Below are 23,075 nucleotides of genomic sequence, written 5' to 3'. Positions count from 1 at the left end.
CTCTATTTCTCTTAATAAAATTCAAATTGCCCAAACAATGGCTGGTAACTCACAGTACAATTCCTCCCTCTTCTGAGAACTGTCTTGATCCAACTATTCCCGAAACCAGCTGAACTTCAACTCACCCCTCCTGCTAAAGCCCAATAAAAAAAACTTCTGCCTGCCCTCCCCAAGTTAGAATGCTTCTTTGGAACCTTCTCTCACCTGACATTTTAAATAAAGGCTATACTAACACATCTAATTGATTTTCTTCACTACAAAAGATATTTTGGGATCTTTAATGCATTTAACTTTTAAATTCTAAAATATTCAATTGAAACAAAAGAATATATAAAATAACCAATTTCATTTCATTCTCTGTAGTCAATTTTAGCTTTCATTCTCTGTAAATCTTATTGCCTTTCAGCTTTGAATCAAGGACATCAGAGCTTCTTTAAAAGGTCAGATGCCGCTTAGAACAGAAGATCTGAGTTTCAAATTATCTCTCCTGCCTCGCCCGCTGCTCCCCTCAGCAGTGTCTTCCGTCTGTCTGCCTGTTCTGCTCCCTGCTCTGTTTCTGGTGAATTCTTTCACACTCCCATGCCTCTGACTGTACCCCAATTCTTGTATAAATAAATAAATCTTAAAAAAAAAACTTACTAAGGCAAGTCTTTGAAAACAGATTCTAAGTCTCCCCACCCCTAAATTCTTAAAGATTTTCTTAGCACAGCAAAGCTTAGAGGTCTGAACAGAGTTTCACTGGAGGCTGTACTGTCAAGAGGATTGAGGTGGTGACATAGGGAAGGTGTGGAGGGAATGAGACCTGAATCAAGAAGTGGCCTAGATCACAGAAATGAAAACCAGTGCTAATCCACACTCTTGTCAGGCCAAAAAGAAGGAGAAACTAAAAGAAAGGTATACATGTGCGCCACCTTTCATGTGGAACTCTGGGGGGAGACGTACATACCAACCCAGTGGCACAGAGATGGAGGTTTGGTGTGATTCTGCCCAGGGCTGATCTGCATCAGTCTTCTAGTCTGCCATGATGGCCCCTTGCAGGAGAGCCACAAGGTCTCCTGTGAGACCAGAGAACTGCCGAGGGCACTGGTGCTCTGTAAGAATCTTGGTGATAGTGCAACGAAGTTCCAGAGTATGGGGAGTTGAACACAGAGCAATGACAATATCAAGTTCCATCATGAAGCCCAAAAGACCTGGAAGGACCCACATCTGGGCCATGCACCAAGAAATCAGGGAGGATGGCTGAATGAAGGCCAGAGGTAGCCAGATCACAGAACAAGAAGGATGAGGACCCGCCCCATTGCCAGCACATGATATCAACATCCTATTTGTACCCTGATGGCATCTAGAGGAAGAGAAGGAGGATGAAGAGAATGAAATTCTGAAAAATTTACAAAAATACCAGGAAGAACAGACTGAGCTATCTTTAATTGGCAAGGTGATTGCTTTTGTTGTGTTTTGTTACCCTCAGGGAGGGTAGAGTCTCAGGAATGATCAGTTCATGACACAAAGTTTGTTCTTTAAATATCAGAGTTATAGCATATAAATTCAAGCCCTCCTAGGTGAAAATAACTCAGTAGTTAAGCTAAAGTGCGCTGGTATCAGACTTGGGCTATAAATCCTGCCTCATCACTTTTAGCAGGAGCTAAGACCCTCTTCCTTTTAGTTGTCACCCAAGGATGCATTTTTGTGCTTTAGAAGAAATCTATGCTTTAGAAGAAATATAGAAGACATTCCACTCTCTATACAAGGAGCCTTTCACACATCAGAAGACAACCTTCACCTCACTGTGATCTGACCTTTTTAGCCCACATTTCCCAGACTTTTCAACCATTCAAATTGCCTTCCCTAGAAGCATTTGCCAGTTGTCTAAGCTCTCTCTCTACTTACTCCACACTCTTGCAAAGCACAGCTTCCAGACTTGAAGAAAAACACTTTGCAATTCCTTGACATTAAGCCCATCGGTCTTTAGGATAATGTATTTGTATGACACTCTTTGGCCCAATTTCCAAGATGAGATCTTGCTTATAATGACTGCACTTTAGTTTGGCCTATAAGCATGGATATCTGATCTTTTAAGAAGTATTTTAAAATGATAAGGAAGGATATAACACATCTAGGATGGTCTTCTGAGGATGGCCCATATGTCTATGACTTCAAAGATTGTGTCCTGTCTGAACTTCTGTTTGTCATGTTTTGGCTCTCAAACTCCATTTTGCCTCTGGACTCTGGGCTCAAAGACTACATTCTTGATTTTGGTCATCATTTCCTTCAGCTAACTGGAAAAGTTAGGTTAATTTTAGCCAAACATTTCTTTGACCAGGTAAAAATTGATATAATCAAAATCAAGGTTTTGATTTTAGACAATGGGCAATGAATACCATCTCATATTCCATAGTCCAAGCTTTTTCTCTTTCATCCACAGGAATAAGAATAACTAGCTTTCCATCACCTGGGCCATATCAACTAGAAATCACTCTGAGGTTCTGTAGTCTCCATAATTTTATTGCGCTCTTCCTCAAACAAAATTGCTGTTTCTAATTATTTTTCTCTGGATGTACCTGGGGCACATTTTCAAGCTGAATCTCAGTTTATTTCCTGTCCATATTTCTAACTTTCCCAGACCCCCTGGATAATTTATCTATTGTACTAATATTTGTAGTTAACATAGTATGGACCTGCTTCTTCTTAGTACAATATTTGGGCTCAGGAAATATCTCCAATCATTTTTCAATCATTTGTGGTCCACAGAGAGCCAAAACATGCCTTTTCTAGGGAAACTTAATCCACATGTTTATGATTAATTTATATGTAAGTCATTAAACTGGTGTTTCTAAGACAGTTCACTTGGCAAGCTACCATCTTCTCACCCTTCAAACCACCCTTCAAGTCTGATTAGAGTTGGTAAGAACTTAGGCACCCAGGTGCTTTACCAAGTTGGCATAACACTTAGAAAAAGTAGTCCTGAATATGTCTGAGATGCCATCTAGCCATAAGGTAGTTGATAAATAGCCTAGATGCTGTGTGTCTCACCATCTAGAGAGGCTGAATCATTTACAATCAGTGTCCTTTTAAGGAGCAGCTATAATTGTTTCTCAGAGTGGGATAAGGCTTAATGGATTATTCACACAAAGTTCAAGTTCATTTCAATTTAATCCCAATCATTTAATATCTTTCTTTGTGTATATGTTGTGTGTTAGGCACTCTATGTCACAATATTCCCTGTTTTCAATTTGCTTATTGGCTAAAAGGGGAGACTGATCAGTGTATTTATAACTATGATAGACAGCACTATACAGTGAGAGTCAGGAGTAATATACAGTCAAAGTGCCTCACCAGAACCAGAGTGCAAGATTCCTATTTGGAACATTAGAGAAGGTGGCAATGGGGTGGGGCTTGAAGCAGAGCACCGAGTATGGTGAGGCACCAATGAGTAGGTTAGACCAATGGAAGACATGTCATCTAGAGTGGCTGTTGGGAAATAGACAGGGCAAGTCCAGATTATGGAAAGCTTTGGATGCCATGTTGAGGCCTTGGGGGCATTGTATGGGCAATAGGCATCCAACAAAGGTTTCCAAAGACAGGCGATGACATGACCATGTCTCTGAATGATATTGTGAAGATACATTGGGAGTGGAAAAAATTGCAGATAGGAGACCCATTAGGAGGGCTCTGTGATGATCCAGACAAGAGCTAAAAAGGCTCTGGGTGATCACAAAGAGTGGAGTAGTGACGGAGACAGTTTGTCTTTGAGACACATTTCTGAGATGGAATCTGAAGGGCTTAGGGAAGAGATGTGAAGATCAGGTAGGCTGTGAGTGATCTCTATGTAAATGACTTTAACTGTCTCTGCCTCCATTTCAGTTATTCTAAAGATTAAAAAGCATGGTACCATAGGATCCAGTTCCTGGCATATAGCAGGTTCTTTATTTCATGGTAACTCAGAAAATGAGGATGATAATGCGGTATATGAACTAGAATTGCTAGAAAAATTCAGTACCCATGCTGTTGGACTTCTGAATCCTTTGTGTAGTCTACTCCCCAGTCTCTCACATGTACACTCTCTATAAACATCTAGTTATTGGCTCATTTTAAAGGCAACCGGTCATTACAGAGATGTGCAATAGTTAAAGTGATCATTAGCAAAAAGGCCATGCTTCTTAATGGGTCTCTGAACTGCTAACTAATAATCAGAAACACCTTGAGACCAGATGTGAGTAATTAGCACATTTTCACCAATGATTCGCTACTCTGGTTTCTACCAACTGTGTCCTGTGTACTAAGGAGACACAAGGAGCAGTTTAGCAAGTTCCTTCCTCCGTGCAAGGAACTTACCTTCTAGGAAAGGAAATACAGCAAATTTATAAAAGACAGCTATCTTTAGAAAACATCAAACCTACTAAATGCATAGAGGGATATTGATAAAATATTCATGAGGTTTACAAGCAAGAGAGAAAATAATCACTTAGGAGAATTCATGAAAAGCCACAAGAAGGAGCTGATCCATGAGATGGACGTGGTAAAACAGCTGGGCGTTCTGCTGCAGAGAGAGATTAGGGAAGGAACCCACCCGGGACCGAAGAAATATAATCACATGCTCAGTCCCTCTCTCATTCGAGACACCCTTACTGAGAGCCTCCTATATTTGAGGGAGGCAAAGATTATTTAAAGTCTCTGCACCCAAGGTTTCACAGTCACTTTCAACTCAAATGTTTTTCCCCCTGATGGGAGAAGAGGAGAAAGAGACAAACCAGTTGAATTGCAATATAAAACAGTCAGTATTTTATAAAGGTGCTATACCAGTAGCTTTAATTAAATGCCTTGTGTATTAGGGTTCTCGAGAGAACAGAGCCAACAACCAACAGAACGTGTGTGTGCATTTCTCTCTCTGACTGATCTCGAGAATTCAGCTCACATAACTGTGGAAGCTGGCAAGCCCAAAATCTGCAGGCTGAAGAGTGATGTTGTGCCTAGAGTCTGAAGACAGTGTTGACAGAATTCCCTCTTACTTGGGGAGCTCAGTTTTATTTGTATTAAAACCTTTGACTGATGGGATAAAGCCTACCAGCATTATGGAGGATAATTTGCGTTACTAAATGTTTACTGATTTAAGTGTTAATCTCATCTAAAAAAATACCTTCACTGAAATAGCTACAATAATGTTTCACTAAATATCTGGGTATAGTTGCCAACTAACTATCAAACTGTATGAGGCAAATGGAACAAATTTGGCCATAGTCTCTGCTAGTTAGATTCGAGACAGCAGCCGACACAGTGGCACACATAGTTGTAAGTTCAAGTTCAGTCAAGAACAAGCAGGGCTGAGGGGTGGGCTGTTGCAAGAGGTACTTGGTCACCAGCTCTGCTTTCACTGTCCCACACGATTCTGGTGAGGTTTCCAGGCTGCAGGACTTTTGTGGCTTCTGATAAAGAACAGTGTATGCAGTAACCATACAGGTGACTAAGTAAGTCAGAGTGACTACAGCTCGATGACCATGTGGCTACTAGCTCCTGGTAGGGGAAAGACTGGCTTGCTGGCAGCTTGCTCTTTATCCTGAATTTCTGGGCTGCAATTCAAACCCAATGGCCTTATTCTTTATGTTCCACAGCAACTAAAACTGTACTTTATTGCATATCCCAGCAGCCTAGCTAAAGGACATTAAAAACACATACCACTGAAGGTTTTAAACATACTCACAATAAAACTGCATGAAAAAGTTACTGGTTTCCACAAATATCATTATCCTGCCATTCTCATATCAAAGCTGCTTAGAGATCACAAGGGCGCATATATCGGTGACTTGGTCAGTGATGGGGACATGCAGGAGACATCAGGCTCACCAGGGGGTCCAGGCATAGGGGCTGGTGGTGAATGCACCATCATTATTCACACAAAGTGCAAGACACAGGAAGCAAGGCCACCTGCCAAGTGCTGTCGGCACAGATTGGGCAGGGAAGCAAGAGCAGGGAATCTGAGATCAATTGCACCGAGGTGTCTGCTGGCTGCCTCTGCACCTGCCCCTGGGTGGACCCCTCCTAGAACAGAGCTGCGGCCTGACCTCTGCTGTGTCATGGAGTCTCCACCCCTGCAGGCTTGGCAGACACTACTCCTGTAAGAGAATGCTCTGCTCCTCCCGCAGCTCCTCCAAAAACTGCCTTTCCACTGAAGACTTCCTGGGCCTGGGCCACACTTTCTTCAATCTAATAGCCTATTTGCGTTCTTAAACAGCCTTCTGAATTTGTAATTAGTTATTTCTCAGTTTTCATGTTTATTTTTAGTCTCCCTATGAGAATGTTACTTCCAGTGAAAGCAGGGTCTTCTTGTCTTTCTCCTGCATCTCTATTTTCTCAGAAACCAGAATAGCCTAGCATATAATAGAAACACTATATATATTTGTGGAATGAATTAATAATAGATGCTACTAAACACTTTCCTGATATCTTGATAGCTGAAGAAAGATTTTGTACAGAAGAGTAGATCATTTTTAATCTTATTATGGTAAACAGAAGGCTTTAACCCCATAGTTCTTAATTCTGGCTGTACATTAGAATCACTTGGGGAACTTTAAGATATACCAACATCTGGGCTCCTCTGCAGACCAACTGAATCAGAATCTCTGGGGGGGGGGGGTGCCTAAACACAGGCTTTTTTTTAACCTTTCCAATCCAGGTGACCACAATGTGCAACAGATAGTCACTGCTCTAAGGAATAGGCTAGAAAAATTTTGACACCAAAAAAAGGGCAGTGAATTCTAGAGTAGAAAGCAAGTCTTGAGCAAGTCAAGTCTAGAGTGAGTCAAAATGGCATGTTCTATTTAATCCTTTCAATGAGTAAAACCAATCAGAGATAAGAGAAGTGGAGACTGAAAACAGCTGAAATTGTTAACTTAATGACTGATAGATTTAAAAAAAAATTATCAATAGTGTAGTACTTTTAAATAGGAATCACAAAACAGAATATGTTTATCTGCTCTATTTCTATCTGAAAAGACATCTGCTTTAACTTAAACAACAACAAAAACATAACTGAGTTAGAAAAAACCTACTGTATTATCTTTTGTTCTCATGGTCACTCCTCTCAAGGCCTGTTTGTTGACTCCCAACCATCCATAACCAGACACCATTGTGCCCTTATTATTTGAAATACAATATTTAAAATGAAATGACATTATTTGTCATTAATTGTGGCCTTCACAAAAGCTCTTTCCAACCTACCAAAGGGCATTCCATTCTCTCCCTTCTTTCATTTCTCTTCTGCCTTCCCCTCTCCCTCCCTTCCTTTCTTGTCAGACTATTTTCAGATAATTTTCGAGTGTTACAGGTGAACTGATGAAGCCAGGTAAGATGCAGCTCTTCTCACTCCCTGGCCTTGCTCCTCCACCCCCTGAAGGTGGCTTGGAGGGTGGCATGCACTATATTCCTAGGCTCAAATGCAGTGAGGCTGTAATTGCTTCTTCTCCCTAATTTATTAAGGTTGCCACACAATTTGCTGTAGCTGTAATCCCTCTGTATTGCAATCTGGGAACAAAATAAATGGTTGATGGCAGAGTGAGATTTTCAATTGTTGCATCTCAGCGAGTCACATAATGTACTGTCATTAGCACTTTGATGTGACATATCATGGTTTCCAGGGCTGATTAGGCCATTTATCAATACCAAATGAAGGTGTTCGAGCTAGGATGGCAGTGTGGTTATTGCCTTAATTGCCTTCACTGGAAAGGTTGGCAGCATCTTCTCTGGAGGAAAATAAAATGTAATTTTTAGTTTGTCTTTAACCATTTGAGGTCAGTTCCTCTCAAGTGCAAGAATCGTAGTTTTCTGTTCTAACTTAAAACATCTACTACTCAGACTTTTGTTATCAGTATTTGAACTGATTTCCCTTATCAGTTACAAATATCCAAGTATGTATTATCTTACCACGGTTATGTTCATTATTAATGATAATTATCACTGTGACTTAGAGAATTTTACAATTTACAGAGTGACTTTCTAAATAACAGCAGCTAACAATTATTGAGTACTGACTATGCGTAAAAGCTACATATGTATTGACTCAGTCTGTTGCAACAATTCTGAAATAGACACTATTATTATCTCCATTTTACGAGGGGGAATTGATGTTTGCCAGGGTTTAGTAATCTGTCCACACAGTCAGCATGTGGTAGAGCTGGGTTTGAAACTCAGATCATTCTACTGAATAATTCTAAAGCCAATACGTGTAGGTGCTACATTCAAATATTCCCTTCTCCCTGGGCCCAGCACAGTTAGCCGCATTTGACAGAACAGGAATTGAAGACTCAAACACTGGAAAATTCTGGCGCTGCCTTTGAGGCTGCCTTGTCTGATTCCGAGCACAGACAGCAATTTCTGCTTCCTGAGGCGGCTTCCAGCAGGGAAGCTGTGATGACTAGGAATGGGTCTAGCGACATGCCACACACACCACGCAGGCTGATAAATACACAGAGGTTGAGGACAGATAGTAAAAATCAAGGGGGCCTCAATAGGAAAGCATTAGGGACAAAGAGCAGCCTGCGGGTGAGACAGTGCAGGCACAGGCTCAGATCTGAAAAGCCAGGTTTAGAGGCACAGCAAACAAGCAAGTCATGCCCGCTGGGCACATAGCCCAGGCACCCGCTATGCAAGCCCGCTGAGTCCCACCCGCGGGCGATCCTGCAGCCAAGGGCACCCTTCTCTCAGCAGCCACAGCATCCCACAAAGGAAGGCTTGGGAGGGAGAAGTCTTTGTCAGGGCCTCTAATGACAGGGTTGGGTTGTATATCACAGCTACCCCTAAGTAGGTACACTCTGCTTCTTTCATCTTCTTATGGCTCCCACGGGAAAGACAAGAAAGAGAAAGCAAGCTCCCCCAAGAAACAGATCACAGGCTGGTTTGGCGAGATTTTGTGCCTCCCCCGCCCCACCACCTCCAGATCTGTAGCTTTGAAATTCTTTAAGTTTTGTACACCCTGTGTGGCCGCTGGACAGCAATAGGAAAAGCTTTGCTAAGTAATTTTTCATATGCATCCACCATAGCTCTCTAGAAAACAAACACCTCTGTCCCTTTGCACATTACTGTCTCTGTTTGGAAGCTCTTCCCAGATCCCAGTCTCATTCTCCAATGGCTAACTTGCCCTTCTCCTGTAAAAGCCAGCTCAGGCATTGTCTCCTGCAGAGGCCTCTGTGATGCCAATGTCCCCCACTCCAAGCTGGTCTCCTTTCTGCTTCTGTCCTGCCCAAGTGCTTCTGCCCCTCCCTGCTGACTTACCTGTCCAACCCACACTGTCAGTACCTTGAGGTCCAGATGTGTCTCCAGTGTCTAGCTCAGTACAGACTAAGTACCCCGAGTGCAAGTCATGTTTCTGAATAAATAAATCATTAATGAATTAGACCAGAATAATATTTGGTTATCTATTTAAAGCACTTCATCATTTCAAAACACTTTGCTCTTTCTTTTAAAAATAGCCTATTTTTTCATATTAAAAAGCAATAATGCTGATTACAGTAATTTCATGGCAAAAAAAATCTACAAAGAAAATGAAAGTCATCTAAAATATCATTACCCAAAGAAAACCACTTTTAATATTTAGAAGTAGTTCCTTTTGGTAATTTTCTTGGTTCTCATCTATATACCAAATTGGACTCCTACCATCATACCTATTATGACAGTGATAATAGGTGCTATCATACTGCTTGGGAAAATATCAATTTTATATCAATAATAATAAAATTATTATTAGAATAATAACTTGTAGAGGTAGACAGAAGAGATATATTGACTGCAATTTAACTAATAAGGAAACTAGAATCCAAAGCTACATATCTAACTAATGGCAGAGTGAGGACTAGAACCCACAAAGCTTGTCACAGTCCTTGCAGGTTCCTGCTGCTCCTTATGAAGCCTTCAAAGGAGATGATGCTCATCATGCAAAAGGAAATGATGCCCCAGTCCAGCATCACTGGGACAAGGGTTTGTCCTTGGGTGTTATTCCTCGGGACACATTTAAGCAGTTCTGTGTCCACACCATAGCTGTGGGGCCACAGGAGCACAGTCTATTTCAAAGGGCATCAAGAACGAGGCAGCCAGTGTCTCAACTCTGTGAAAGGCTGACCAATAAAGCCAGGCAGGCACATTAGGACGCAGTTTCTTTCCAACAGCCAAAGAACATCAGGACAGTGGGAGCTGGGTGCAGAGAAAGTTGCCATGGGAACCAAAGCACAGGTTAGATCCCAGGATTAGGGCTGTCTCCAGTTCATGACCGACGGTTGTATTCCAGAACAACGTACACAGAAAGTGCTCAATAAGTGTATATTGAGCTAGACTGAACGCTTATTATTATTCAAGCAGGGACAGTCAGCAAAAAAGGTTGACAGTAAATATAAATATTCCACCATGCCCAGCAAAGCAAAGGTAATCCAACGTGAACTAGTTTTCTGTTTTATTCTAAATCGAGGATTAAACTGTAAGCTCCTAAGCACACAATCCTCCCCTCCGCCCCAGACTGTTAGCCTGCACATAAGAAGCCATATCTTACTTATCTGTGTCCCCAGAATACCTAGCACAGAGCCAGAAACATTTGAAGTGTCAGTGTTTTTGGAATTGAATTGTTTGCTAGGCTGGCGTGGGAGTTAAGATGCTGACTAGTAATGCACCATTCCTTCCCCTGAAAGTTCTGTAAATCAAGTTCTTAAAAAAAAGCAAAAAGCTAAATTCCAAAACCTCCTCTCAGGAGAAATGCCCACGGCTGGTGGGGTCTGGACTATGTCCACTGGCTGCACAGATGCCTTCTGCACAAACATCACTTGCTCCCAGAGGGAGTCCATGACTGGCTGCCTGGCTGTGGAGACTCACACTTTCCCTCTTTCCCAATGGCAGGGGGGTCAGGGAGAGGGATGGGAGTGGAGGGATGAAGCACAGCTGAACAAAATGTTCTCCTCTTCCCAGGAGAAGGAAAAGCTCTCATCAGAGGAAGGTTGGCACTATTCTAGAGGCACAACCACAAGGATCGCAGGCTGTAGAGAAAATAATGTTTTTTTAAAGATAAGCTTTTTTTTAAAATAAATTTTATTTTTATATTCCCCATACAATTGCAGCCCCCTTATTTTGACCCCAATCCCTTCCCTCCCCGCCCCCCACCTCCCATAGAGTGTCTCTGGTTCATAGTTGTTTGTTGATTTTGATTTTCACTTTCTTATTTTCATTTTCCTGGTCCCTTATTTAAGTTTTCTAGATTCCTGCTATGAGTGAGACCATCCAGTATTTTTCTTTTTCTTTCTGGCTTATTTCACTGAGCATGATCCTTCCAGCACCATCCATGTTGCTGCAAATTGCATGTGTGTTTATCTTTTTTGAATGCTGAGTAATATTCCATGGTGTATATGGACCACATCTTCTTGATCCAGTCATCTATTTTTGGGCATTTGGGCTGTTTCCAAAGCTTAGCTATTGTAAACAGTGCTGCTATAAACATAGGGGTGCAGGTGCTCTTTGGAATTGACCATCAATTCCAAATAAGCTTTTTTTTAAAGGCCCACCCTCACATTTGCACTGGCCTTACATTGGGATGGTGATATTGCTATGACCTTCTGAGATTTGGGCTACAAACTGGGATTGGAGTGGACTGGGTGGAGGAGCAGGAGTGGGTTGAGGAGTCAGTCATTATACCAAAATCCTTGATTTTTTTCTGTTTTTCAAAAACACTAACAAAAACAAAAACAAACATTATAAGCTGATTTTGAAGGAATTGGACTAGAGATACTGATTTTTTTCTGGGAGGCAACCAAACACAACTCACTAATCCCCTAAACTCTTAACAAACTCTCTTGGAGATTTAATCACAATGTAAAATCCCCAAGTTTTTATTGGCAGGGTTTGGTTATCAGCTGCACAACTCTCTGAAATGGCAACCAGTACGATTTCCAGGTCCATCTCCATCACACATTACAGTGGCGGCCGGCAAGGTCTGTCTGCTGAGTGCCCTGGTCGAGCCATGTAAATTCTTTCTAGGGGAGACTCAGGACAAACTCTCTAGATACCAAGTTCTCTACTTAAAAGGTATAGAATTTCTTAGCACAAAAAAGATAAAAAGAAAGCTTGCTACCTTTCTAAGTGCTTTCACATACGGTTTCTTTCTTAAGAGCTTGAGGTTTTCAGAAATCCAGCTGCCTGGCTCATTTGAGCATTTGTGTTAAATCAATGAAGTTCTGTGAGCACTGCCGCCACTGCACAGCGACCCAGGCTCTGGCAAACCTCTGAAGGAACTCACCTTCAAGCTACTCTCATTTGGGGAAACAAAGTCACTATACCTGGCCTCTTTAACACACACGACCACTCAACGGTGCACAGGTTGCGGATGTGCAATCTCAGTTTGTCTAACTTGGGAAATCAAGCCCACCCAGGCACCCACAGACCATCTTTTCCTAGGATAGGTTTTTTTTTTTTTCCCTCCAATTCCTCAAGACACTTGCTCCATCTCTAGAAGCAAATATTGGCCTCTGCCCATAGCAAAATCAACAAAGAAAGCACTGCAAGAAATATTGCAGCGTGGTGAAAAGAAAACAGGATTTAGCACTGAAAAACTCAAGAGTTCCAACTGTCACCACATGTCTGAGCTTGGATATGTCACAGAATGACTTTATAAGACCCTAGTTTCCCCTTCACACCAGGTTCTTGTCAGAGAAATTATGACAAAGTGCCTTTATCTTATGTATGTATGCAATCCCACTTTCAGTATGTTTCATTACATCACAGGTTCAGGGACGCTGTCTTGTTGGGTCATGACAGTGGCCATCACCAGGAATGGTGACTAGCACATAGTACATGATCAAGAGTGGTGCATGAGCTCTGAATGAGTAAAGGGGAGACAAAAGGGAAGGAAAAAGGACAGAGGTAAAGGATAGAATGGCAGGAATATTAATGATGTACCACATATGCAAGTGGTCTGCAAATGAAGAATTCTCCTAATTATTAAAAAATTACATATAGCATTTGATGCATGAATTATACCTGGGTGATCTTTATAAAATGTAAGCTAAATCAGGTTATTACCTGGCAAAGAGTCCTCCAGTGGGATTTCACACTGCTTCCAACACAAGCCAAACTCCTTTCAGCTTACCAAGTCCTCTGGGACATGACCTGGCTGGCCTCAAGTCCACCATCTCTCCCCTCCCTGCCAGGACCCATCACTCTGGTGTCATTGTTTGCTCAGCCACATGGATTCTGTTCCCATCTTGGAGCCCCTTCTCCTGCCAGGGCTGGCTCCTTCTTGTCACTGGGCTCTTGGCTTAGTGCCACCTTCCCAGAGAATCCCTTCTCATGCAGGTCCTCTAAAAGGTCCTCACCGACTCTGTTCTGCTGCTTTGTTATTTCTGTCTATTACCAGCCTCCTCCCCACTGCCTGATGGTCAGTGAGTCCTTATTTTCAGATGACATGACATTTGTTCCTGCTAACATTACACGTGTACTCTCCTAATTATTATTTGTTTTATTTCCACAAGTTTATGAGCACAAAACAAACAAGCATTCTATAGGTCAAACGGAAGACTCCCTCTCTACCCGCTGCATGCCAGGCCCACAGAAGCACCTGGCGCTGTGGACAAAAGCACCTGTGCCAGTCAGTTTCATATTTGTGATTTAACTGGAGTCGTGGACAGTCAGTGACACAATAACTATTTAGCACTCTAACCCGGAGGGATTCTTTTGAGACATGGAAGTAGTGTTGGAGGCCTCCTGGCTCAGGGTTTGGGTGAGGGTGAAGGGGACAGGAGGGGTGTGGAAATAGGCAGAGGGGCAAACAGCAGGAAGACTCTCAGGTCCAGCAGGTGCATGCACAGCCAAGTGGGGGGCAGTAACTCTGTAGGAGAGCATGGAGCAGACACAGGGACAGTTCTAGGGCTGGCTCCACATCCCCTGTCCTCCACCCCCAGAGCAGTTCCTCTGTGACATGGGGTGGAACTGGATCAGCTCCAAGGGAAATCCCAGGTCTGACATCCTGCAAGTTAATGAGAAGAGTCTCACCTTTTGCTATAGACACCATGTCTGTGTAAGAGATAACCCATGTGATATTCTGTTAAGTGCGGCTTTTCTGGACTAAGTGGGATTTCTTTGATTTATTGGTAAGGTCACAGGACGAATCCAGATCTCTGCTTTTGCCATTTTTCTTTGCCATTCTTTACTTCCCTAGAGAAGCTGGGCTCGAGGCAAACCTATGTCACCTAGAGATCAGCATGGAGCTGTAAAGCACACTCCAGCCACTCTCCAAGAGATGGGTTCCTACTGTATCTGATCTTAGCCAACACTGTCCCATCTGCTTTCAACATGTTGCGTCTGATGTTAGCTAATGTCTCTTATTAGCATTAAAAGAAAACAATCTGGAAAAATTCACTCTCAAGCAGAGTTCAAACAGGCCGCAAGTAGATGTGGAATCTCAACTGCACAAGGTTTGTGAAAATAATAGTAGTAAATAAATACATTAGATGTAAATGTATACATGTGCATATGTATACATATATGTGTGCGTTGTGTGTGGTTAAGCTAAAAGTCTATAAAATGGATCAAGAATGTATCTGTCTGATTTATAAAATTAACTGGCATGAGAAGAAGAAAGTTTCTTGCAGTGCAGAACAAGACACAAGAAATAGAACTTAATGACATGGAGAAAGATTTGGGCATCTTTGCCCCATACTTACAGGTAATGGGTTAAAATTCTGGTCCACGAGGTGATTGTATCCATGGTCAAAAAACGAGTGCCGGATCACAACATCAATGCCCTGGTTGGCCAGCATCCCTAAAGTGTTCAACCATCTGAAAAGCAGGGGGGGAAAGCAACATCAAAAAATATTTGTAACTGGTATATAACAAGCTCCTTACAGATAAGGGTAAGAGTTAAACAGACCGACCCCCACCCACCCCCCACCACCAAATGACCCAGTCCTTTAAACGAGATTATTTTATGCATCTGATATACAGCTGGAAGAGATTTTAGAGATTATAAAATCCAAACTTTTCATTACATAGGGAAAGAAACAAAGGTCTGGGGGAGTAAGATGAATTGTCCTTGGTCATATATAACATGTTGCTACTGCTTATCTTTTATTCTTTTAATATTAACAAATAAAATGAACACGGGAGCTACTTGTAAGTCTGATGTCATCTCCCAGCCAGAGGACACACAACCCCAGGAACACACCTAGACGTTCCATTACTCGAGCTCCCAGTCTCATACTTCATCACTCTACATCTACCTTTCATGTGACTCTAATCCATACACTCCCACAGCCAATGCAAGAGCAGTCCAGGGACTGGCATCCCTTGTGTATCCTTGTCATCCGTAAATGCAATAATAATTTTCCTTGGTATTATCATAGCTGCCTTTATCATTTCTATTAATTTAGCAGTGTAAGGACCAAGCATGCTACTGTCAGGCATGGGTTGCTGTGGAGGACATGCATTCTGCATACATTTATCACATATCCCGCCAACCAAACAGCCACTTTCCAGAGCATGCACTCCTTCAAAGCTCTTGCCTTCTTGGTTCTTCCAAAACCCAGTGCTAACTCTACACTCACTGTCTACACATGCAATTTGCACATTCATTCATGAGTTCACTTGTTTCTCTCTTTCTTTTTGTGTTCCTGCTTCTGAAACTTAGGAAGCCTCTAGTTGTAATAATTTATGTGTAAGAATGTGATGTAGAGCTTTAGTCTCCTCAGTAAAAAAGATAAGACATTATACATTTTTTTTTAAAGATTTATTTTATTTATACAAGAGCCAGGGTATAGGCCAGATGCGTGGGAGGGTGCTCTGGAGGATTCACCAGAGACAGAGTGGGGAACAGAACAGGCAGACTGATGAAATACACTGCTGAGGGGAGCAGCGGGCGAGACAGGAGAGGTCTGCCATGCCATGTGGGATGTGGGGCCCTCACTGGCCCCCTGGGATCAAACTGGTGCTGCAGAGGCTGCAGACAGCTTCACAGCATGGCACTCAACCACTGCGCCTCCAGGGGAGGCCCTACAATTTTTTTTCCTGAGCATATGTCTTTGATTTCATCATCACCTCTCCTTTCCTCTTCTGGCATCCAAAACTCCATTTCCTAGGCTCTAAACTACACAAAATTCATCTTGGCTACCCCCAAATACCATACTTACCTGAGTCTTTATATATGTTTAAGCATCTGCTTAGAACTCCCTTCCTCTAACCTACCTCATCTGGCAAATTTCTTCCCATCTGTTCATCTCCAAGGAAGTGTCATCTCCTTTGAAACTCCACTGCCCCAGCCAACAGTAGTACCTTCCTCCTTTGAAATTCCCCCGAATGCTTACTCATCCCTTCCGCTAGCTTGCTGAATAATTTCTTCTCTGCCTTCACCTACTTGACTAAGAGTTCGTCAAGAATAGATTTGAAATTTTAGCTTTATACCCCAAAATACCCACTATGGTTTCTGGCACACTGTGGGTGCTCAATACTTTCTGATAAGTGGAAACTGATCTGGACAAAATCAGGCCCTAGGAACTTTAAGACTCACCATTCCACATATCAGGGGCAAATTATGCATGGCTGTGATTTGCCAAATCTGAAACCACATGGAGCTGTGTCACCACATGACGTGTTTTCTTTAAAAGACAGAACATTGCTAACTTGTATACTATGAATATTATTAATATTTTCAAATCTTGTTCACACTTTCAATTAAACTTTATTCTCAAACAAATTAACAAATAGTTTCTGATAATTAAGGCTAACAAAACAAAGCAAAATGCAAAAACAAAAGTTTTCAAGTCAAAAAGAAAATCTTACAATAATATATAGTAGAACCTTACTGTTGTTGAGATTGGGACATGACCCAGGGAGTTGAAAATACTTTTGGAATATCCCATGTTTAAGCTACTTGCCTTTATCATTTCTATTAATTTAGCAACTCTGTGAAGTCAGGATAATTGTACCTGTTTCTTTAGCCACTGAAATGGAACAAAATGTTCTGTGGTAGAGCTGTCACATGAATTCTGGCCTTAAGCTTCCTAAATCATTGTTCTTTCAACAATGAAATAGCACAAATACAACAGAGTCTACATCTAACAGGTATTTTTCAATAAAAACAAATGTCTTATTCACCTTTCTATCCCTATGCTTGTTGAGTGAATAAGGACACTAAATGATGCATCAATGCTTAGTCACACATCCTTCAGTACACTCGGTACACTGAGGCTGCTCAGTCCTGCGGCAGAGGCCTTCCGTGAGCAAAAGCCACTCCTCTGCTGATTCCAAGGGGTTCCCTGTTGGACTGACTGCCAACCTGGCTGCCCCCCCACCCTGTTAACTAGGGCTCACATTGAAAGCTGGTGGAGATTATTTTTGAAAGATTCCTAGCCACATGGAGATGGAAGACCCAAGTTTCACTGGGTATTAAATGGACTCATTATCTTCATCTGCATTCACCAGGATTCCAACGATAAAGGCAATCTGCTTGACTGGCCTGATTTGTCCTTCACGAATGTACTGAAGAAGCTGTCTTAATGGAGGGGAACCACATCTGTCTAATTAGTAACAGCTGTTGGTGTGAAACACCTAGCCAAGGGCAGTGCTGCAGTTCTTCCGAGAACCTTGCTCGGCCAGAAGTCACAGGAGTAGATGGGATAAGTCACTTGGTGAGCCTGTGGTCCTGGGGGTTTGTCCCCATTGCAGGCCAGTCAGAGACCCTTATTCTCTGGCTTCAGTTATTCTCCAGATGATGGATGATTTTCCCACTCCAAATATTTGTGGTACAAAGCCAGTGTTTTAAAACACAAGTCCAATGGAGTCTCTCTCGCCCTCCAGAATCTTCAGTGGCTTGCCACTGAGTTTAGAATAAGGTCTTTTCCTCTGCCTGTTTTCCATGACTTGGAGGTAAACCCCTTCCTAGCCTCAGCACGTCTTACCTCCCTGCAGATACCAAGATTTTGTCACACTAATCATTTTCTCTCCTCTGAGACTTTGCACATAATGTTCCTTCTAGTCTAGAATGTTTCCTTCTACTGTCACCACCATTTCTCATCTATATAAAAATGGAGTAATCTTCCTATGACCCACTCAAATGCCACTCCCCCCATGAAACTCGGGATTCTCCCAGTCAGAGAAATTCTGGATTCCTTAGCATCCCAACACTTTCCTTTTGTGAACAAAGTATGTGAAACGGGCGGAGAGAGAGAGAGAGAGAGAGAGAGAGAGAGAGAGAGAGAGAGAGAGAGGGGCGCGTAGTGGGGTGGGGTAACTGAGAAACTAGACTCTGGAGCCGACTGCCTGGGCTTGCAGCTAAGCTCTGCCACTAATAATCGCATCTCTCTCAGTTGCTTGTTACAGAATCTGTTTCACTGGCTATTAAATGGTTAAATATATATGAAGTGCTTCAAATAGCACATGGCACACAGTAATCACTACCCAGCTGAAATAATTATTTTTGTGCACTTATCTCCTACAGTTTCACTTTATCTCCTATCTCTGTTCCTCCAATCTTAAGTTTCTGAAGGGAAAGACTTGCCAGTCTTATTCTTACCTATTTCCCAGTGCCCTGATGAAAATGAGATGAGATGATGCATGCAGTCTGTACTGTGTCTGGCACCACAGGCTTTAATGTTTACTATTACAGTTATTTTTGCTCTCATGTCTGGTATGACAACTTAGTCTAGAGATAAGTCACTACTTGCTGTTTGTTGAATGAGGTAACACGTTTACAAACAAATGAAGAGCTTTCAATGGGAAACAAGCCCCCAACCCCTCCACTGGGGAGAATGACAGACACAGCCACAATTTCTTCCTCAAAGGCCCTGGGAGTGAAATTGTAAGTGTTACTCACAAGAATCCTGCGGCAAAGGAATCTGATAGATTATTTGTGCCTCCAGCTGAGGTGGTCACCACACCTTCAAGCCAAATCTTCTTTCCTGGGGTGTATGTATTAACCACCTGTTAATACAACAGAAGCAGAAGAGGATAATAAGACTTCATAAAGCTCTGGATCAAGAAGGCACACACATGCCCTCCAGGATTCCTCAGCTCCCCTGTGTTTTGTTGCTGTTGCTTTTTATTTTCATGATGATGCACCCAGACTGGCACACGCACGCATACACACACACACACACACACACACACGTGGTTACACTGACATATGCTCGCAAAGAAATGATTCTGTTTTCCCCTTGATTAAATCCAAATGATAAGGTAAGGGGAGGACAAGCACACATTCCAGGACAAAAGCGGATGGCAACACCCTTCACTGGAAAATAAAAATCTTACTATGGTTCCCCATCAAGAAGTATAGAGAAGCAAAGTTTTGAAACATTCTGTTGTGGCACACCCCCTGGGGAGTGCCATGATGCATCAGAAGGCATGAGCCATGAGAGAGGGCAAACAGCAAAGTTTGGGAGAGGCAGTTTTTTATTTATTTATTTTTTTATGAAGTACCACTGTTTTCCATCCATGTTGATATTTTGACATCCTAGAGTCCCCTCCTTGGGCATGGTCACCGTGGTCCTCTACCGCAGCCCACTATGCTCTGAGAGGGGTATTTTTTAATTACCGTGACATGTATGTATATTGCAGTCACACTCTGAAAAGAGCTGCAGTAAGAAAAATCATGGTCCACAGGTGAAAGATCCTACACAGGAAGCATCCTTCCAAGCAGAAGGTGGCCTCTGAAGTTTTGAAGTGGCCTACTCTCTGATCCACAAGTCAGAGTCTGGACAAAGTATCCAGACCAGGACTCCTGGAACGCAATCTGGCCATTTCAAAGGATAGTATCATATATTGGGCAGCCCCTGAAAGCACAGCCTGAAACAAAGGCTTGTCCACAGGCAGCTCATTTGGGAAGTAATAACAGGGACAGGAGGATCTAGGGGACTGAAATAGGGCAAAGGGGAGTCAGCACAGGGTGCATTTTCAAGTGGGCAGCCCCTGCTGGCAACATGCACTGAACTCCTCAAGGACCTCGGTAACAGTCTTATGAATGGTGTCTCGGCACTGTCCTCCACGGGCACACAGGAGCAAGCTTTTCTCTCTGGCTTCCCAGCCTCCCAAGGGTCACGGTAACCACATGGCTGGGAACCCATGACCCCATCTCATTGGAGAGGCAGAAGTGCCAAGCAGACCCCCGACACTCCACATTTCTGCCTTAGAGAAGTTTCAGAGGATGAAGTGAAATGTGAGATGTGAGACTGTGCACCTGCCCAGCTCTGACTGCTGCAGGCTGGAGGGCGAGGTGAGGTTGCGGGGATGCCGGGGTTGCAAACAGGCTGGCTAAGGACAAGCATCTTTGGGTCTGGTGACCCACCTAGTCCTCTCCTAGACACACAGACCAAAACAATTCTTCCTCAGATCTCTAAGGAGACAAGTATGAGGACATTAACATTGTTACCGTTGTGGCAGGTATCCATTTCTAGAGGAATGGAAGAATAAAATGTGTTGGATACATACCAAAAATTTTTCAGCTGGTAGAGCAAGAAATCCAATGGTGAATTAAAAGAATATAGAAGCAGAATGATATATATGGTACAGTATTAGTTTTGTAATTACTCATTCATATCCAATAACACTACTAGTATATCAAGATGCATGTCTCTAAGCACATATATCAGACACATAAAGAAGGCAGGTGTACATGGGACATGAATGTGGGTGGGGAACGGACATGAAGGTAATCAAAATCAACAAAAAACTATGAACCAGAGATACTTTTTGGGGGTGGGGGGCGGGAGGGGAGGGATTGGGGTCAGAATGGGGCGTTTGCAATTGTATGGGGGAATATAAAAATAAAATTTATTATTTAAATTAAAAAAAAACAAATAAAAGCAGGGCTTTTTAGGAACTGATGCTACTAGTTTGCTGTAATTGAAGAGTATGATTTTAATTTAATTCCCTGCACCTCAGGTACAAAAATACAAAACAAAAACAGAAATCCATGAGGGAGGTAGCATATATGCCAAAAATTTCCTTTTCAGACCCATGGAAAGACTCAGCAACAATCACATTCCTCATTTCATCTCTCTCCAGGGACAACCTGCAACCTCTCCCCCTATCTACTAGTAAATTTGCATTATTTGTGACCTATTTTAAAAGGAGACTTGGCAAAGTACTTGGCCCTTTCAGGAATAAGGTTGTGAAAAATATTTCACAAATTTGAGATAGAAATAAAGATTATTATAAGAATGGAAGAAACACCCTGAGAATTAATAGTGGAGGGCAAATTCCACTGTTAATGCCCCCTTAAAAAAGAAAAATCACCAGTCCTCTCACCTTCTCCAGTCTGCCCAGAGTGCCCAACCAAAGGGGAGCTGGAAATAGTACAAATCAGAAAGTGAGAAAACACCTTATATGATTGGAAGACAGAGCTATAAAATTAAAGAACTACATCCATGATTCCCCTTATACAGTGCTGGAAAAAACTTTTTGTTTTTGATAATTTATACTTCCTGTCTAATTAACTAGAGCTGAGTAATGTATTCGCAATGTTCTCTTTGCCTCTGGTTTCCAGGATACCCAGAATTTAAGTTTTGCTCAAAGATATTGAAATGAGGCCATTAGAGAATGGGAGTTTGGTTACACAAAACAAAATGGTAAATTCTACAGCATCATGAACCTTAAAATCATTAAAGTAAATGAAAGAATCCAGACACGAAAAACCACATATTGTATGATTCCATTTATATGCAATGTCCAGAATAGTTAAGAAAGAAAGTAGATTAATGGTTTCCTAGTGTTGGAGATGGGGGTGGGGGAGAAGTTGAGGAATGACTATAAATATATTTGGGGTTTCTTTCTGGGGTAATAAACATGTTCTAAAATTTAACAGTGGTGATAGCTTCATATATTTGTGAGTATACTACAAATATACTACAACCACAGAATAGCACACATTTAAAGGCTGAATCTCATGGTATGTGCATTTTATCTCAATTCTGTGTGTGTGTGTGTGTGTACACACAATATGACAGTATGACCTTGACTGTGTTACCTTTTTGTGCTGTATTTCCCTCAGTTGTAAAGTTAGAAGAATAATAAATCTATCTCAGAGCACTTAATGATATTTTAATTGCTTAATATTGGAAAATGTCTGGCATATGGTAACCTCTAAAAGTGTAAATCAAATGTTACCTAGACTCTCCTTGTCCAAAGCACATGAGGTTGTATTTGGATCAAACAATAGAGTTTGTTGCTTTTCTTTCAGACACAACTATTATGGTGGTAGTCGATAGTCCAGATATATGTAAGAAGCCAGGAAAGGCCAATGGAATTTAAAATGCAAATAGGTAATCAATAGTTACATAATTAGCATTCAGGATAGTTTCTTTATCCACTCCCAACACAGCAGCAATTTCTGTCCTTTCCTAGAGAAGCAACACCAATGAAAACACACGTAAATTTTGATACAAAACCTAACCCAGTTACACATGAAATGTTCTGTGGGAGGACAGATTCTTTAAAAATCTCTCAACAAGGAGTTTCTGAGTATTCATTGTTTGGGACATGCTGAGAAACTTGATGAACTGTTAGATCTACCAAGGCAGAGAAGACCATCAGTGGTGACGTATGAGGCAGGCACTGAGGCTGGGAGCTGGGTGGGACCGGGAAGGAAATCAGAATGGGCAGAAGAGGAGAGAGAGAAATACTAGGGAAAGCAGATGCAACCAGCTGCAAAATTCCATTAGAAAGTGAAACTCTAAGAAACGAAAGGCTATAGTTCAACACTGTGGTTTTCTGAGTAAATATGATTCTCCCTGTGCCGGAAGAGAGAAAATTGGAGGGCTGGAAACAACCAGGGTACCATTCCTGGTGAGAAATGATGTGCCAATGAAGGTTATTTTAAGGAACACGCTGTCTGGGGAGGGGAAAGTACAAAGTCTGCGATTACTGCAGTGAGAGTGGAGGGAAGCGGAGGGAGGGGCTGGCTTCCCTGTGGCAGTCCTGTGTCCTAAATAGACTCCAGCCCTTGGGCCCATGTGGATGACGGGCTTTGAGAACCCACAGAACAGCTCAGCAAGTGGCTGGTGGCTGCTAAGGATCCTTGGGTCTGCGGCAGGCATGGGGGTGTGACGGGCAGCCCTTCTAGCTTCCTG

The 23,075-nt window shown here is 42.2% G+C and overlaps 1 protein-coding gene across 2 annotated transcripts in view; it reads right to left on the bottom strand.

The window, feature by feature from the left end:
- Window positions 1–23,075, bottom strand: part of HPSE2 (heparanase 2 (inactive)) — a 448,287-nt gene that overhangs the window by 93,940 nt on the left and 331,272 nt on the right. For both annotated transcript variants that reach the window (XM_054690003.1, XM_054690004.1), the window contains 2 exons: window positions 18,824–18,930; window positions 14,682–14,796 (listed from right to left, as the gene is read on the bottom strand). In XM_054690003.1, coding sequence (XP_054545978.1) covers window positions 14,682–14,796; window positions 18,824–18,930 — 222 coding nt within the window. The remainder of the gene's footprint in view (window positions 1–14,681; window positions 14,797–18,823; window positions 18,931–23,075) is intronic.

Source organism: Talpa occidentalis, unplaced genomic scaffold, assembly GCF_014898055.3.
Source record: "Talpa occidentalis isolate TD23 unplaced genomic scaffold, MPIMG_talOcc4v2.1 talOcc4.8, whole genome shotgun sequence".
NCBI classification, from domain to species: Eukaryota; Metazoa; Chordata; class Mammalia; order Eulipotyphla; family Talpidae; genus Talpa; species Talpa occidentalis.
Note: the sequence above shows the minus strand (reverse complement) of the source record. Positions and strands in the feature narration are given on the sequence as shown.